Raw genomic sequence first — 19,166 nt, 5'->3', positions numbered from 1 at the left:
TAACCGTGCTTCCCCTTCGAAGTTCAACAGGCAAGCCAGCTCCCTCAGGGTTCTTCGGAGCAGGGGACCTGCTGGCTCCCCCCAACCCCCCATTATCATCTTTGTTTCTTCTATATTTTTCTGCCTGGCAGGTTTGAGAAATACCCTCGAAGTATTAAGTCCTGCTGGTGACCCTTTTAGTCTAAACACTCTCCCGGTTCTCTCATCCCTGAGGCTTTGCTAGGATTTTGGGTTTCCTAAGTGCACACAGGAGAAAGCACATGGTGCTCCCTGCCCAAGTCAGTGTCTGAAGACACTATGAAGGGACCACTGGGTCTGAATCCCCCACTCCCTGCCCTACCTACCCCGAGGCTACAGTCAACTTTAGGAATAAAATGTGTGAGGAGTCACTCTGCAGGTGACCGCATGTGGCTTAACCAAGAACGCCATGGCCCCTGCCATCACGTTCTGGTATATACAAGAAGTCAAGTAGAAGAAATGACAATTCTCAATCAGAAGGACAGAGGGAGGAGACCCCCAATAGTAAGGTAAAAAAGATGGCATCCAGTGCCAAGAAGGTAGGAGAAGGGGGGGCGGGGAGGGAGCTCTCTGGCAGCGCCAAATGCCCACCTGAACACTACTGCTGACCATCATTAAGTGAGAAAAACAAGAGCGCTACACTGAACTTTACTTAAAGGTATAAGCTTTTAACTTAAGATTCTCCACCCTTCTATGTTCTCTCTCCAAAGAAAAGATGGTGCCGGCAGATGGCAGCCCCTTATTTCAGATGTCCTTGCTTTGGACATCCCTCCCACACTCTTCCCTCCACTGTCCTTTGGTTTTAGGACCACCCAGAGCCAAGAGGACAGCAGGCTGAGGGACACACCCAAAGGAACCCAGAAGGAAAGAGAAAAGCTAACTTCTCTGCCATCTGACCCCAACCTCACGTCAAAGACACCCCTAAAGTTCCTCCTCATCTTCTGAACATACCTCCCTGCACCAAGATAATTGCCCAGTGAATCTCAAAGTCAATGAGGCTGAGTCCCCAAGAGATACTGCACAGATTACTCTGGGTCCCCGGTCTGGGGACTGGTCCTCAACGTTGGAAAGACACTCAACCTCTTGGGCCCCACCCCAGTTCCCCGACTGCCCTTCTTGGCTACACTGCACGTGTGTCTGGAAGCACTGCCCTGGCAGCCCCCTTCCTCCAGAGCATGGCTGTCCCACAGTGAGCTCCTGGTGCAGCTACAATGGCCAGGAGTCAGTAAGTGGGGGCCACAGCACTGAACTGCATGCTCTCTGCTCATTCCTTCAGAGGGAAGCGGGGATCCCCTGCAGCAGCCACTATTTGATGCTTTGGTTCTAATCCACCTTCTGCCTGGGATGTCTTTCCCATCATCTGGCCAGACTGTCATTCAAACCTAGTCCAAGCACAGCCCGAGGGCCCCTTCCTCAGCAACCCCATTCCCAACACCCCCCATCCTCATGCCAGACTCCCAGCAGAGCGACCTTAGGTCTTCTGTGCTGAGGCACACCCATGTTTCTGTAGAGCCCACGTGTGTCTAACATCTACATCTGCATGCCTAGCTCAGTCCAGGTGGGTAGTGAACTGTGTTCTGGTTCATTCACTATCCTTCACTGGGTATGCAGGGTGTGTGTGGCGTGATATCAGAAACATGGGCCTGACAGTCAGTTCGGGGATTCCAAGGTTGCTCAGCAGGTGCTGAGGCGAGCACATGCAGGTGGCTGGGGCTGGGTGCGGAGGCTGGCACAGCTATCCACAAAAGACAGCAATAGGAGCCAAGTAAGGGCAGTAGGAACGGAGCAAGGACAGAGTCAAGGATATTTCAGAAGCAGAACTGGCAAAAAAAACCGAATGAATGAACACAGGAGGGGTCAAATGAGACCCCCAGGGAAATGTCTGCTGTCAGAAGAGGTCTTCACAATGCCTCTGTTCCAATGACTCCAGAATCCACTGCCGGCAGCCCTGAGCCCTACCTGTGCTGACTCAGAGGTCCATGAGAGAGCTCACGTTTCTCTTTACTGCCCTCCAAAAGAGAGTTCTCTATCTTGTCTCCCACGGCTGGTTTCTGCACCCAGAGGTGCCACTTCCTGGGGTCATCTGCTCAAAAGCCCACCCTTACTACAACCATAACTTCCAAGGACTGCCTCGCACTCCTGCCCGCACCCCAGGCCCCAGGGCATGGGATCATCTTCTGAGGGAGTGCTACTGTGGGCAGCCCTGAAAACGAAGTAGTGTCCAGGGAAGCTCTGTCAGATGGAGTAGCACACAGGGCCCTTCTTGGACCAGACCTACCCCAGCTCAGGTATGTACACTGTACAAGGAGCCCAGACTGCCTTTAAAAAGCAGAATCATGGCCATACTAAACGTTTGTTGGGAAGGACTAGTTACCCTCCTCTGTAAAAGTCTAAATATGATGACATGAGACTGCTCTCCCCCAACTCCACCCCCATCCCCCAAACCCCTAGTACTTTTCAAACTTGATTACAAGTAAGTGCGGTTCGGCATCTATGATGTTTAGACAAAACATACTTAAAGCAACAAATCAGCACCACCTACTTGCTGGAAAATGCAGAGATTAGGAAACGTTCTAGAAATGTCCAGTTTAATAAGCTCCAAGCTGGCTTCTCTGTCTGCTGCTGAAAACCCAGCATCTATCAAAACATGAAGAACATTGACACCTCTCAGGGGCAAGCACATGCAATGATTACAAGGCTCAGAAGTGTTACAGGAACGAACACAGGAAATGGTTCGGCACAAGGACAGAGGCCTGCCCATAGCAGGAGTCAACAGGTCCACCATGGGCTTCCAGCAGTTTGTGGGGTTCCTTACTGAAGAGCAAAATCTCAGAGCACCAGCGGATGCTAGATCATCATTAGGGATTTCCCAGAGTCTGAAATCAAACCTGGTACCAACAACAGTCAGCGGAAGTTAAGGACAAATAGGGAAATATACACAAAACACGTCTCCATCTGCTCTAAAGCATCACCCGTGTGGACTGAGAGGTATGGCAGGTACTGCAGGGGAACACTCCTGCATGCTATTTCTGATAAATATTTACAAATAACTGGTGCTGTATTTTTTGAATTCCAGTATTACATAGGCAGTATTAAAAAAAAGATCAGTAAAAAAGATGCTACTTAACCAGAAGTGATCACTCCTGAGCATCACGGGGAGTTCTAAAAGCAGCATCTAGCAACTGTGCAGTGTTCCTGTCTCTCTGGAGTCGTTCACATGCTCCTGTGTGAGCCAACACTTGACCAGTCCTAGGGGCCAGGCTGCTAAAATCGTGTGAATAGTAAAACCACACTGGTTACCACTGGCTCTCCTAGATGGCTGCACACAAACACGTCTCAAACTGATCTTTCTCAAAAACAAAAAAAAAAAAAACAAAAAAAACAAACTGATCTTTCTCGTAAGCTTTTTCTTCAACTTGTTCACTCTAAAAAATCCCTTTTCCCATGGAACTTTTTAATAAAATTCCACCAACCACTATTTCAGCTAAGGAAACTTTGTTATGTAATAAATAACAACACACATGACTGACCACAGTAGCTGATGGGGTTTAGTAGATGGGGTTAGTATCATGTATACCTTCATTCTCTGCTTCAGAGCCTCCAGCGCTAAAGGACCGCCACCTCTCCTTGGCTCGGGCAAGACAGATGTCAAAGAGTTCTGGAAGAAAAGCTTCAGGGTAAGTATCATGTGCACATGGGAGTATGTTTCCTCAAAAGAACCAGAGAGCACACTACCACCTCATTCAAATACTTACAGTTCAACCTTAGCTGAACACTTATTAGGCCACATAAACAATTCCCCCCAACGCGGCCTAAAGGTATAACTGCTGCCTAAAGACATCACCACAGACTAAGAAATAATTCACAAGATATTATCCCAATGCTGTATATTTACTTAAATTTCACAACCTGCCCATACAACGCTTCTGTTCTGACTTGTTTTGGAGTTTATCGCCTCTACTAGACTGTGAGCTCCTCAGGGGTGAGACCATAAAAGGACTCACATCTGTGTCCAGAGAAGATGGTGCTGGGACTTATACAGATCATATAATGAATGAATATCTGACTGATGGAGGAAAGCCGAGACCAGCAGGAACTCATCTTGTTTCAGATAAAGACAAGATGAAACTGCTACCCCGTGGCCCAGCCTTCCTAATCTTGCTACCTGAAGTGGGTAGGGGTCAAGCACAATGGGCAGAGGCTTCAAAACATTAGGGTCTTGCTGGCAGCAAATCACCAGGATGAGTCCCCATAAGGCTCCAGATCTCCTCCAAACTTACAACCTCCTCCTTCAGTAAGTCTTCTCCTTGAGCAGCTTAGGACCAGTGAAATGGTGTCTCCAGCTCACAGATCTTGCTCTTACAGACAGCCCTCCGTAGGTATATCCACACCCCATTCTCGAAGGAAGCAGAGAGGACTGTACTCTCAGAGACCTCTCAGTCCCGGGCCCCTCGTCCATGTCCATATTGCTAACGAACACCAATGGATTGCCGAGAGTTTAATTATAGCCACCCAGAGAATTTCTGTCATTACTTTTGGAAAAAAAAGCAGAGCACCTCTGCCTTCCTGACCACGCATCCTGTCTTATTAAAATAAAAGCCCAGTTGTAGTAACAGTATTGTGATCCAACAAGTAAAATCTTGATTGATGACCTTTTTCCGGCCTTGTTAAAGATCTGACTCACAACACGCTAGTCGCCAGGGCAAAAGAGGGTACGACTATGAAATATAACTCATAGGAAGACACAGACATGGCCAACAAGCACATGAGAAAATGCTCTGCATCACTTGCCATCAGGGAAATACAAATCAAAACCACAATGATACCATCTCACACCAGTGAGAATGGGGAAAATTAACAAGGCAGGAAACCACACATGTTGGAGAGGATGCGGAGAAAAGGGAACCCTCTTGCACTGTTGGTGGGAATGGGAACTGGTGCAGCCACTCTGGAAAACTGTGTGGAGGTTCCTCAAAGAGTTAAAAATAGACCTGCCCTACGACCCAGCAATTGCACTGCTGGGGATTTACCCCAAAGATACAGATGCAGTGAAACGCCGGGACACCTGCACCCCGATGTTTCTAGCAGCAATGTCCACAATAGCCAAACTGTGGAAGGAGCCTCAGGGTCCATCGAAAGATGAATGGATAAAGAAGATGCGGTTTATGTATACAATGGAATATTACTCAGCCATTAGAAACGGCAAATACCCACCATTTGCTTCAACGTGGATGGAACTGGAGGGTATTATGCTGAGTGAAATAAGTCAATCGGAGAAGGACAAACATTATATGGTCTCATTCATTTGGGGAATATAAATAATAGTGAAAGGGAATAAAGGGGAAAGGAGAAAAAATAAGTGGGAAATATCAGAAAGGGAGACAAAACATGGAAGACTTCTAACTCTGGGAAACGAACTAGGGGTGGTGGAAGGGGAGGAGGGCAGGGGGTGGGGGTGACTGGGTGACGGGCACTGAGGTGGGCACTTGACAGGATGAGCACTGGGTGTTATTCTGTATGTTGGCAAATTGAACACCAATAAAAAAAAAATTTATTATTTAAAAAAAAAAAGAAAAAAGAAAAAAAAGAAATAGAACTCATATTATCATCACTAAACGAGAGGGTCTGGGGAACCTTCACCTGCTCTCACACTCCTGGAGGTTGGCTTGGCTTTCATCACGTTAACAGAAGATGGAAGGAAGTAACTGCAGTGGCCAAGAACCACTTCCCAAAGAGGTATGTCACAGTTCAAGCACAGATGTTGGCTGCCGCAGGGCAGAATGGGTCAAAGCGTCAGCATTTTAAAAGTATTTCTGTGGCTTTATTGCTGTGTTTACAGGGATGAGGGGGAGAGCAAACATACCTTCCGCCCAGACCTGACTTTAACGCACAAGGACTTGCCGAAGAGTGAAGGTTTAGTAGTAGTAGTAGTATACTGACTTCCTAGAAGTTTCCATTTCACAACCTTTTTTTTTTAAAGATTTTATTTATTTATTTCAGAGAAAGAGAGAGAGAGAATACATGAGAGAGCATAAGCAAGGGGAGCGGCAGAGGGAGGAGCAGACTCCCCACTCAGCCATGTGGGGCTCCATCCCAGGACCCTGAGATCACGACCTGAGCCAAACGCAGACACTTTACCAACTGAGGCATGCAGGTGCCCCACACAGCCACAGCTTTAAGAGCAAATCTCCAGGGCTTCCCAAATTGGAACACTAGCTTCTGACTTAGCCAGGGGTAGAAAAAAATCCTGATTCCACACACTACAGTGTGGGGCACAGTCCCTAAGCTTTTCAAGATGGCTGTCAATGTTAGAGAAGATGTGTTAAAAACACAAATGTGACACCCTGCCTCAACAAATGGAATTCACGATTATCTGTATTCTTAGACTGCCTTAAATACTCAGTAAAACTGAGATTAAAGAGAACCCAAGAAGGTAGCATGTGTTCATTCCACAAATATTTCCTGAGAGCCTGCCACGTGCAGAGAGCTGTGCCAGGCACAAATGACAGAGCAGGATAGGTGGGACCTCAGCTTCCTAAGCACCAGCTCTGGGGAGGGACAATAGACACCGGACAGCTAATCATACAAGAAAGATGCAACTTAAATAAAATGAACTAGTAACGGCATTTAGACAAACTTTCCAGATCTATAATTGATTGATTAGCTGTTTAGCCCAATCTACTCTGATATGGTTCACAGAAGATTCTAATTGACATAAAATCATGAGAAATACACAGCATTCTGCACTATGTTCAGCTGCTGACAGAGTTTAGAGAATTTTCAAGAACAAGGACTGAAATAAGTACTCAGCAATCTACAGATGACTCCCAAAATCTACAGATGATTCCTACAAGTTAAACATTACATATCATCTTCTCACACAAAGAAGTCAAAATTAGCTGGAAATGGAGCTTGGAGGAGGTCATGAGAAGCAGCAACCAGTAACCATCCACACAAGTGGCCGACATTACTCAAGACTGAGAACGCTGCCTGGACAAGCCACCATCATGGGGTACGATCAAAGTCTTGTAAAATAGAAAAAAATCACAGTAATAAATGATACGACCTTAGCTACACAGAGAAGATATAAATCCACCTGTTTTCCACTCGAGTGCCTTCCATGGGGTGACAAGCACTTGCTGAGCACTAACAAAAACGAGGAAGAGGCTTGTATCTTGGCAGTTGAGCCTGCCGCCAGGGAGCAAAGGGAGAAGCAGCAGCCACCATTTATGAAGCACCTGACGGTACATGTCTGAGCTCCTGGCACCCATCTCCGGGGGCGCAGCCTTGCAGGAAGCCAGGCACGGAGTGGGAAGCGAGCCCATGTGTGCAGCTGCTGGAGCATAAACACTGCATGGGGCATCCAGCAGGACAAATGGCCCAAGGAAAGCTGAGTGCACATCTCATCCTCCCCTCTGGACATAAGCTACCGGAACTCAGGGACCTCAGGCCTGACATGCAGCCATCCCTCTAAGGTGCTTATATATAAGCCACCTGGAGTTAAATGCTGCAAAAAAAGCCAACAGTACCCCAAATAGGACACTTCCAGAGAAAGAAACACCCACCTCCCTTCCACTGTCATGTCCCCGTCAAGGCTTGCTTTCCACAGTACTCAGAGAAGAGATCCTGACATGACCCAGCCCACTGATGCTTTGGAATCTATATGTGCCACCCTGCCTATTCAGGGAAGAGGACAGGTAGCAGGAAGAAGGCAGGTGTTTCTTCTGAACCACGATGTAACTGAAGCATCTATGAGCGACCCCAGCCTCCCCACTGTCTCTCCTTCCTGGAGGACACAGTTGCTAGGCCTCTTAAGAGACATGGCTTCATGGCAATGGCTGCCCTTCTTCCTAACGGGGCAAAGGGGGCAGGAGAAGCCACAGGGATAGGGGTGGAAGGTAGCAGGGGGAGAGGGTATGATTTTCCAAGCCTAGGGTCATGCAAGTTACTCACCATGGGTGATGTTTAATTCGTTGCCAATGGCTAAGCTCCAGACTTTGCCTCTCACACTGGGAGGGATTCCCTGCCACCATAAATCTCGAACTTTTCTAGAGCACCACCTGGACAAAAACGCCAACAGGAATTTATGAGTTTGTTCTCAATCAAGATACATCGCCTGTATGCCTAACCCAGACCAAAAGAGTAAGAGACATACAGTCACATGTATAGCCCCCACCCTCAGCGAACTGCAGTTCAGTGTTTCGGAGGCTGAGAGATTAACGACTAGCTTCCATGGGGCAATGGCTGTGACAGGTATGCCAAGGACCCTGCATGAGCAGGGAGGGTGCCACAGCCCAAACAGGCCGGGACACTGTTCTGGAGCTGAGTTCTGAATGACCATCAGCAGTTTAAGCAGGTAAAGGATGGGAAGGGCTTTCTGAGCAGAAGAAACAGCCTGGCCTGCTACAGGAACGGCAAACAGCTGGGCATGGTGTGGGAGTGCCAGGGGGGCACTGTTGCAGAGCCACGGTGGAGGTGAGCCCGCAGAGCCCAGTAGCGGCTGCATCACCGTGCACACAGGCCAGTCATGCAGGTAGTGAGCTGCCAAACTCCGATGGCAGAGGAGACTCTGCTAACTTAAAACATTCTGAACTGCACAAAGTTGTTGAGGTCTGCTGCTACCATGGACATACACAGCCAACACACAGACAGAGGTAAAGGTGCCATGGCTCCCCCTGGTGCTTCTCAACACAGCACAAGAGAAAGAGCACAGGCTAGTGCTACAGAAACCAGGTCTGCATCCTGAGTCCACCCTTACCAGAGCAAATTACTTCTCCTCTGACCCATTAACATCCTCTCTGACCTCAAGATGCCAAAAGCCCCCCCTGAAGGGCTGTTTTGAAGATCAAGTGAAACAGAGCACAAAGACACCAAGCACAGCGCCTGGCACCCAGCAGGTGCACTAAACAACAGCTGCTGTGTAAGTGCATATATCTACATCACTTCGACCGTCGGTCAGGATAGGATGGACTGGGGGGGGGGGGGTGGGTGGGTAGTTCTGCAGCCACATAGGGAGATGGCCCACAGGTTCTGAGCACCTCAACTTTGTTACTGAGTCTCATTTGAGAAAAAGTATTTCCTGACTGTGTCCAGCCTACTAAAGACACTGCCTAGAAAAGCAGGTTTTGGGAATAGCTTGTTTTCCTGGTAGAGATCCTCAAGAGAGCTGTCTGACCCCCATAATGAGAGTAACACCCAGGCAAGTGCCAGAAGCAAGTCCCCAATATCCTGACATACGGTTCAAGTGGAAGGGACAAAAGCTGAAGGGAAACTCGCATCCAAGTTCCCCAGCAGTGCCTGCTAACAGGCTGAGGCCCAAAAGGAGCCACTGGCTTCTACACATGGCCCTGGGACTCCCATCCACAAGCCCATTCTGAATGTGCAGGAAGAAAAGATCTATAGCTATCCCTTGGGTGTTAAGATGACAGCAGCTGCCAGACTATGCTGGATACTGGCCACTGGGGGCTGTCATCAAAGACCTGGTCCTCATCCTCAGAGGACAACAGATGCTTGAGCAGATGGATGCAGTGTACTCAGGGGTCTTCTACAGTCACCTGGACAGGAAAGTCTTCCCCAAGGAAGTCTGAGCTTTAAAGAATGAAAAGTTAGCTAGATGAGGCATTACAGGACAAGAGCACTCTAAGGAGAGGGGATGGAACATGCAAAGGTCCTGTGACTCCCTAAGAAGAGGGCTCATCAAGGAAGGAGAGCTGGAAGGTGAGCTGAGAGAGGAATGGGCAGGTTATCTCACAAAAGATCCCATCAGCTAAGCAAAGGAATTCACACTGCATACAGAGTAGTAGGAAGTCATGGACATTCTACACTGGGAGGGACACAGACCTGGGCTTCACAAGATCCCTTGGGCTACTGAGCAGAAGATAATCTAGGGGTCAGATGGGGGCTGTCACGGTCCTAGGCAAGGAACAGCAAGGCTGAGCCAAGGTAGGGAGGGAGACCCCACGCCACATAAAAGTAGGAGGTAAAATCACCAAAGGCTGTGATAGAAGCTACAGTTACTCTGCCGCTGGCGACAGGTTCTAGAGGAGGCACCTAGCAGTGCTCGCCAGCACAGCTTACATTGTTTCCCAGTTAGGCAAAATCTCGTTGTTCCAGGTGAGGACAGCGTTGCCAATACTCTCCTCCAGGCGGCACCGCTCCTCCAGTTGCCTTCTTCTCCGCTGGGCCTCCTTCAGTTCTGCAAACCACGGGGCGAGCAAAGGAGACAGCACCTGTTAACTGGCACCCACCACTCTCCTGCCAGGGGACTTTGCTCAGTCAAGCAGGTGAAACCACCAACAAAACAGCCCCAAAGCAGGGCCATGAAGCTTCCCTCCCAAGACCCGTTTCAGGCCTCATCAAGTTGAGAATGTTCAGGCCTTACCCACCCCTTGGTAAGCTTTCAAAGCAGAACGCACACACAGGAGAAGACACTAGTAAGAACACAGTTCAACTCTCACAAGACAGAAACCCATGAAAGTCTCCCTCCAATCAAAAACCAGAACACTGCCAGAGAACGAGACACCCCCCAGGCCCCCTGCTGATCCCCTTTCTTTTTTTTTTTTTTTTGCTGATCCCCTTTCCAACAGAACCTCTAGCCTCGCCTCTAGCAGCCTAAGCACAACTCATAGTGTGTAGGGAGCAACTCTGAGAAATACCATGCATCTTAACCTAAACATATGTGGTTTGGTTTTGGGGTTTTTGTTTTGTTTTTTGTTTTTTGTTTTGTTTTGTTTTTTTACTGTGGTAAAACACCCAACACAAAATGTAGCATTTTCACCATTTTAGGTGTATAATTGGAGGCATTAAGTACGTTCACATGGTTATGCAGCTGTGAGCACCATCCACCTCCAAAACTTTCTCACCTTTTCAGATTGAAGCTCCACACTAACTCCCCCTTCTGTCCTTCCCTCCCGCAATCCCTGGCAGCCACCACTCTACTTTCCATCCAGAATCAACTGTTCTGAAGCTTCCTGTACATAAAATCGTACAGTATGTGTCCTTTAGTGAGTTTATTTCACTAAGCAAATGCCCTCAAGGTTTGTCCACACTGTGCCAGGTATCCAAATATCTTTCCTGTTTATGGCTGAATTAATGTTTGCTGTGCGGATAGGCCACCTTGTGTTTGTTACGTATGCATTATAAGCATGCTGCCATCTTAGGGTTTTCAAGTCCTGCATGGGATTTTTATCAAATCTAATCACATCTTCTTGTAAATCAGGAAAGTGGAGCCCAGAGAGGGAGGAAGTTTGCTCATCACCACAAGCCAAAGCTTTCTCCGGCCCAGCACTTCTGTCCTACGGGGGTCTCTTTTTTCTTTTTTCTTTTTTTTAACAGGGTCTCTTTTCTTCTGTAAAATCAAAGTGTTACTGCCTTGAAGAAAGCTACCAGAAATGGACAGGAGAAACACACACTTTTGATGGAAAATTGTAAATTTCAAAATATTAAGGCATTCACCAAAGTTCAGGATCTAGGGCTCCAGAAGGTAAAAAGAATATCTCCAGAAAGATATGAAACCCTGTGTAGTCTTACATAATCAACATGTGCAAATTCCATTACCTCGTTTTTTGGCCTGAACCACCATCTCTTCATACTGCTGCCTGTGTTTCTGGGCTTCTTCAGCAGGCTTCGCTGGGAGATTTCTTAATAGAAAATAAAGGATTTTCACCATTATAAATATCAAATAAAGGTGTTTGAAAAACAAAACTTGAAGAATTATTCACTAAAAGAAAAATTCAAGATCCAAAAAACTGTATCTGTTAAGATAACCGAGACACAGCAATTTCATAAGCTAAAAATATTTACTTACGGAAGTAAAACAAGCTCATTATTATAAAAAAAAAAAAGATTAGTAGAAAGAAAGGAACAACTGCCCATAGTTCCCCTAAATGCTTATTCTTCTGATATTTTTTGCCCCAGTCTCCAGAGCAACTATGAGCTGACTGCAACACACTGACACTTGTCACAGTTCCTGTGAAGGAGGGACCATAACGGCAAGTGTGGCACATACAGCCAAATGCGCTCCCGGACCAGTTTCTCAAGGGTGCGAGCTTCATAGGAGCTATTGGGTCATCTATTTCTTTTTTTTTTTTTTTTTTAAGATTTTATTTATTCATGAGAGACACAGAGAGAGAGAGAGAGAGAGAGGCAGAGAGAGAGAGAGAGAGGCAGAGAGAGAAGCAGGCTCCATGCAGGGAGCCCAACGTGGGACTCGATCCCGGGTCTCCAGGATCACACCCCAGGCTGAAGGCGGCGCTAAACCGCTGAGCCACTTGGGCTGCCCTCATCTATTTCTTTTACATTCCAATGTGCATCACAGTTCTGAGAATCTAAATGGGTGTAAAAACTTCGAATCCTGTGTAAAAAACTAAAATGTAGGGACGCCCGGGTGGCTCATTGGTTGAGCATCTGCCTTTGGCTCAGGGAGTAGTCCTGGGGTCCTGGGATCGAGTCCCACATCAGGCTCCCCTTGAGGATCCGGCTTCTCCCTTTGCCTATGTCTGTGCCTCTCTCTGTCTCTCATGAATAAATAAATAAATTTAAAAAATTAAAATGTATAGGCTCTCTCAGAAATGTGCTGGTGAATCTGCTGACTCTTGTCAACTGGGTGGCAGCAAGGTCCCACTACTGTGCTCCTCACACAGAGCAGCCTGCATTCTTGCATATTCTGAACGACTGCCTGACTGCCCGACTACCCGCCCTGACTCCCTGCCTTTCTGCCAGAGGCTGTGGCACCTTCTTCCACAGGCCATGTTTCTGACAGCGCTAGGAAGTGGTCCTGATGGGCTCTTTCTGAGTCCCTACTCATCTTTCTAATCCTGCCCTGTAGGGACTCTCTCCTCATCTATCACATGTCCACAATTTCTAAGGAAAAGAGTTAATATCAGAAGAACCATTTCTGGGTGGCTCAGAAAGAGCCCATCAGGACCACTTCCCAGCGCTTCACAGGCAACTCTTGATTTTGGTTCAGGGTTGTGATCTTGGGATCCTAAGATTAAGCCTCACATCATGCTCCATGATTGGCACAGGTCTGCTTGGGATTCTCTCTCTCTCTCCCTCATTCAATAAATAAATAAAATCTTTAAAAAACAAAGGAAAACCCATTTCTTCTTTAGATTTCGTCAGTTTTACATTTCAGGGTGGGCAAGGACCTAAGGGACCACTGTTTTACAATCTCTCTTTCTCTGTCTTTTCAAAGAGCTGTGCGATCTTTCTACCCAAACACAATGTTCTATTTTAAAAAGAGACCAGCTGTGGCTGGTACAGTGGAGTTGTCCCTTTACCTCACTGATGCCTCCAAACATGATCTATAAGCCAGTCATCAGAATCCACCTTGTCCACGGATGGGAACTAGAGGCACAGAGAGAAGTGGGCCTGGTACGATCACTCAGCCTATGTGCCACTGATCCCCAAACAACTGACAGACCAGTCCAGGAATTGTCCTATGATGCTGAGATGCTCCGGCAACACCTGCTTTGCAGGACACTTCCCCAGGTTTCTTGCAGTTACAAGCCAGCCCATAGTTTATGGTGGCTACCTAAGTATTTTTAAATGCTAAACTAAAATGAAAAACCACCTGAATGGAAAACCTTGGTCAAAACTTCTGCGTTACAGGACAGTTTTGCAAATCAGTTCTTTATTATTATAGAACACATGTTAATATCAGGAACAAAGAGGAACTAAGCATTTTAAGTATGTACTAGGGCTTACTCTTCCTCCCTCTGGTGACTCTAGCTCTTTTCTAACATAAAGGCAATTAGCAAATTGTACTTATCTACTAGAGCAAAAATTCGAAAGACTCTCTTTAAGACTCACGCTGGTCTGTCTTCCAGGATGAGTGCGGTGGTAGATAGCGGCTCAAAATCAAGATTCTTCCTCACATTCTGCTTTGGAGAGGGTGGCTTGCTAGGTCGTCCAGCCTTGTCTTCATATTCCTGGGACAAAGAAACAAGGGATAACTCTGGGCCTGACCAATTCTGATATTACAAAGTCCTTCTGAGTACAAAAAAGCTGTTTCGTAATTAAGTCTTTTAAGTCATTTTTGAGAATTGTGCATGGAATATATTTCCTTTTCAGAAGGAAGCACTGCCAACTAAAGGGGTAGTATAGCTCTGCGTGAGGACTACGGCCTTCCCCACTGCTGGGGGTGGGGAGGTCACTGAGGACCAGCATCCCAGCACCCTGTGCTTCCTGTGCTTCTCCTGGGTAAGAGGTATACTTTCTGGCTTCTGGACAATGTCAACTTCTACCCATTATTGCAGGGGACACTGGGAAGCTCAGAGCCAGAGCAATAGCCAACTCTAGCATTCATCCAACCCACTGGCTTCATCTCATATGCCCACTCCCAACTAAAATTTCAAGCCCATTTCCTTTCATCTCATGGTATCTTAACGTATTTTTGTTAGCCCTTCAAATGGTTTCAGAAGGAGGAAAAGGTTAAAAATTTTTACAGGAGATAATTAAAACTGTTTCTTTATATATGCATATATCTCTTTTTTGTTGAAGTATACTTGACACAATGTTACCTTGGTTTCAGGTGTACAACATAGGATTCAGCTTCTCTATAGGCTGTGCTCACCCCAAGTGCAGCTGCCACCTGCCACCACATAAACTATTATAGTATCCTTGATTGTGCTCCCTGTGCTCTGCCTTTTACCCTCGTGACTTCCTTATCCCATAACAGGAAGCCTGATGTCTCCCCCTCCCCTTCACCCATTTAATCCATCCGCCCCCCACCCCAACCCCTGGCAACCATCAGTGTGTTCTCTGTATTCACAGGTCTGATTCTGTTTATTCACTTGTTTTATTTCTCACATTCCACATTAAGAGTTTAATCAGATGGTCTTTGTCTTTCTCAGCCTGATTTATTTCACTTAGCTAACACACTCCAGGTCCATCCACATTGTTGCAAATGTGGTTTCATTTTCTTAAAAGCAGAAACATAAAAAAAATTCTTTAACATCTTTGTATGAAGCCATCACTGCAAGTTGTTACATAAATATTTGTGCCTTGAGCAGCCTCACTATCATTGGGTAACTCATTTGTCCCCTGGGCTGTAGCCACAAAAGCTCAGTCACACCTGGTGACCCACATTCCAAACACACAAGCAGAAGAGTTCAAGAGAGTCCAGCAAGTTGGCACCAAAGAGTCTAGCTTCTGAAACAGCCTGTGTTGTGTGTGTGTGTGTGTGTGTGTGTGTGTGTGTGAACGTGCATGTGCACCCTTACCTCTCTGCCAAAAACAGAGAACCAGTATTTTCTTATTGCCCATTATAGAAGAGGCTTTCTGGACTCCCTTAAGGGAAGACCATCTAATTGGCAAGACATGACAAAGGAATAGTTAACCCAAGGTTTAAATAACCATTCCAAATAACAGAAGCAATATCATGAGTGGAAAGCAATTAATTGCTAAATGAATTAAATTGACACTAGCTGCCAATGGGGGGTGTTACTGGTTTATTTGGCAAGCAATTATTCTCTCATCCAGAGAGCCTATAGAGGCTTCTAAAAAATAGAAAGGCACATTTATTTCCTCAAAATACACAGGCTGTGAACTGGGGTTCATCAAGAAGGTGGTGGGTGGGGTAGTTTCCATGCATCTGGATGTGCCAGATTAGATCCCATCGCTATTTGCCTTGACTTAAAATGGCTCCACTAAAATACTAAAATGACTTTTACCTACCTAAAACTGAGAAAACAGACTCACTTTTTGACTGATTCACCATCTAAACATACACTGTTCCAGGCACTCAGCTGTGATTTACCATGGCATCAAGCCACTAGAAGCTTCAAATCTAGCACCTGGATGTCAAAGTCTCCAATTTAATAGACAATCTACCAAAAGCTGTGGGCTGAGAAAGATGCTGAGGCATGTTGCATTTTAACAAGAATGAGTAAGGAATGACCCGTAAGGTCTACTTATCTGCTGACCATGGTCTAGTGAACTATATGCCAAGGCCAAAGATGACAATTCCCAAGTTCAACGTCCCAGAATGTGGACACCCATTTCCATTTGCTTTCATGTGCTTTATACATCCTGTCTCACTCTATCTCTATAACAATCTCTATAGCAAGTCTCACCCCATTCTGTAGACACGGTAACTGAGGCACAGGGTAAAGTGACATCCGCCCAAATACAGAGGCCACCTTGTCACTCCACACCAGCCCAATCTCTTTGTGAATACACTCTAACAGGTATGCAGTTTTAGAGGGAAAAGCCCTACATGGGTTAAATGTGGCCTCTAGATGGGCGTGGAGTAAATTCAGATCCACCAAGAACCAGCTGTGACCTCCAGCAAAGCACTTACTTAGAATCCCTGAGCCTCATGTCCACGTGTGCAGAAAGGGAAGGGAAGCCATACCAACCAGAGAGGACTATCTAAGGAAAAGGGAGAGGCTTGGTGCACAGGAAGTTCTTGATAAAGCATAGCCCTGGTTGCTGAATACCATTACCCCTAGACCTGAAAGGAGTGTATAAAGGGGAAAAAAAAAAAAGAATGAAAGTAAGAAAAAAAAGAGCTCTAGGGCCAATCAAGGAGCCCTGCAAAGTCTGCAAACAGCCCAGATACAAAAAGGAGTAAAAAAAATTTTTACAAGATTTTATTTATTCATGAGAGACAGAGAGAGAGAGAGAGAGAGAATGAGAGAGAGAGAGAGAGAGGCAGAGACACAGGCAGAGGGAAGAGGGAAGAGCAAACTCCACACAGGGAGCCTGATGTGGGACTCGATCCCGGGACTCCAGGATCACACCCTGGGCCGAAGGCAGGCGCCAAACCACTGAGCCACCCAGGGATAACCCAAGAAGGAGTAAAATTAACCAAATGCACTGATTCATAACCAAAAAAGTATCAGCCCTCTTCAGTTAGTAGTCAGCTCTATGGAGCCAAACACTTTTATGTACGCAAGTCAGCATAACTTCACCTTCCAGCCAACCCTCTGTCCCCATGTCACAGAGGGGAGGGTGCAGGCCCAGAGATGTCAATGACTGGCCCCACGGGGGAACGGAGGAGCTGGGATCAGAAGCCAAGAAGCCAAGAAGCCAAGAAGCCAGCTCTGCAGCCACACTTGCCAGCACTCCCTAGAATTCATGTGAGCCACTCACAGACGTGATGCAGAAGTATTTCAATCATTCACAGTTTGTCTAAAGACAGCTTTCAACCATGATAGAAACATGCAATACTGAACTAAGGGCAGATGCAGGGCAAATACTTTTTGTCTTAAGCACGTAGAGCACTGCATGGTTTTAAAAAGAAAGAAAGAAAAAAAAAGAGGCAGCCTGCCCTACCCATACTTGAAATCACAGGCCAAGCCTTTCCAGACTCTACACAGTATTTCAGGTATAAATGGCGTTGGAAACGGTTACAGGTCTTGCTCCACATCTAGTTCTTCCAGAGGTTCACAAAGAGGAGGTGTCAACAGTTAGTTCATTTTCCCAACGCAACACACTAACATACAGACTGCTCTCTTCTGCTGCCGGACCGCCACTACCACCACCACTGCCACAGGCTGTGTGGCCAGTGCCTGAGAAGGGCCTGTCCCAGTCAGCCCCATCCTGCCACCCAGCCTCCCCACCCAGTTGAGGCTGACATCCAAGGGCAAGAACGAGCAGATAGACACATTGTTCGAGAACAGCCTGACTCCCTCAGGAACCAGTGTGATTCTGAGAGGTCCACAGGGCCTTGGCCAAGTGCCTTCTGTGCCAGGCAAATCAAACCTGGAAAACTCTGAAGCCCAAAGGACTCACCCTGATCTTCCTGAGGAGCTCTACCATTTACTTAAGAAAGCTGTTGCTGTTTGAAACCATCTTGAGAGGAACAGAAAGGACAGGATGCTAAAATTCTGACTCAGTCTGACCCAGGGACATATTTACTGGTTGGCTCAATATTCCTAAGACCAAGCGAATTCCCTCCCCCAAGTTGGAAATTTGAGTCACCCACAGCCTCTGCCCTGGTTGCATAAATTTGTCTATGCACTCAAGCAATAAAATCTTTGTTTAAACGAAAAGAGGGAGAGGGAGAGGGAGAGGGAGAAGGAGAAGAAGGAGAAGGAGAAGGAGTGGTGGTAGTAGTAGTAGTAGTAGTAGATGACGACGACGACACTATTCACTCTAAGGATCCTTTTGGTGCTTGGGGAGGTGAGAGGAGAGGGCAGCAAGTAAAACATCCCTGGAGAAACAACAACTTTTGGCTATGAATTATCAGCATTAGGGGTGACATTAGAAGCAAAAAGAGAGTTCTGAGCCTGGCTTCAACCTGAGGCCAAGTCCTCTTGCTCCTCACTTTTGCTTCCTCATCTCTGAAAAGGCATCAATGGTGAAGGCTCCTTGGAGCGGTGAAGGGACACGTGTTCCGTGGCTGCCACTAAAGCGTGAACCCCTACTGTTGGCCAGGCCCAGCCTCCAACCAATTTACCAATACAAAGTTTCTTCTCTTCTTGGGACCTTTATGGGATCAAGTTTTGATGAGCCTGCAGGCTGCTCAGTATAAATCCACCCTTCGAATGGCTGTTACAGAGTCTAACGCCCTGCCCAGCCCCAGAAGGAATTGAGAAGAGGGTTCTTCAAAGTTCCAGTGATAAATCAGCTTAAGTGGTCATGATGTTTTCTTTAAAATCAACCAAGAGGGTGCCTGGGTGGCTCAGTGATTGAGCGTCTGCCTTTGGCTCAGGTCGTGATCCTGGAATCCTGGGATCGAGTCCCACATCAGGCTCCGCACAGAGAGGCTGCTTCTCCCTCAGCCTATGTCTCTGCTGCTCTGTGTCTCTCATGAATAAATAAAATCTTTAAAAAAATAAGTAAATAAAAATAAAAAATAAAATCAAACAATTAAAAAATGCAGAACCCACATAGTAAGGACGATCTGTCTCAGTTCTATACCTAGTTATCCTGAGTCTGGAGTCTCAAATGTCTCAGGCATGAGTGGGTTGTCAAAAAAGCTTACAAACCACTAATGTGTGAGCACAGCAGGTCACAGTCCTTGCCCTGAGTAGTTTGCCATGTATCCAGCTGGAAAGACGAGACCAGAGAGAGAAGCGAACAAAATGTGCTGCACTTTACCAGGGGCTGAGCTGTGGGTGTGGTTTGATGACCTAGCAAAGGGGCAGGAAAAAAGCCAGGACAGATGAGCAGGGCCCCAGCTCCATGCAGGAGCCATG

The 19,166-nt window shown here is 46.7% G+C and overlaps 2 protein-coding genes across 12 annotated transcripts in view; one reads left to right on the top strand and one right to left on the bottom strand.

Annotated features, from left to right (window-relative positions):
* Window positions 1-19,166, top strand: part of PPP2R2C (protein phosphatase 2 regulatory subunit Bgamma) — a 947,578-nt gene that overhangs the window by 345,714 nt on the left and 582,698 nt on the right. The window lies entirely within an intron of this gene.
* TBC1D14 (TBC1 domain family member 14) overlaps window positions 1-19,166 on the bottom strand; it is a 107,291-nt gene that overhangs the window by 19,039 nt on the left and 69,086 nt on the right. For 9 of the 11 annotated variants that reach the window (XM_025438397.3, XM_049108019.1, XM_049108024.1 and 6 more), the window contains 6 exons: window positions 13,831-13,949; window positions 11,575-11,657; window positions 10,096-10,213; window positions 7,972-8,078; window positions 3,596-3,676; window positions 2,561-2,655 (listed from right to left, as the gene is read on the bottom strand). In XM_025438397.3, the coding sequence (XP_025294182.1) occupies window positions 2,561-2,655; window positions 3,596-3,676; window positions 7,972-8,078; window positions 10,096-10,213; window positions 11,575-11,657; window positions 13,831-13,949 (603 nt within the window). The remainder of the gene's footprint in view (window positions 1-2,560; window positions 2,656-3,595; window positions 3,677-7,971; window positions 8,079-10,095; window positions 10,214-11,574; window positions 11,658-13,830; window positions 13,950-19,166) is intronic. The other 2 variants (XM_049108020.1, XM_049108023.1) reach the window with 1 other exon arrangement.

Source organism: Canis lupus, chromosome 3, assembly GCF_003254725.2.
Source record: "Canis lupus dingo isolate Sandy chromosome 3, ASM325472v2, whole genome shotgun sequence".
Taxonomy (NCBI): domain Eukaryota; kingdom Metazoa; phylum Chordata; class Mammalia; order Carnivora; family Canidae; genus Canis; species Canis lupus.
The sequence above is the reverse complement of the archived record's forward strand: the minus strand, read 5'-3'. Positions and strand labels throughout refer to the sequence as shown.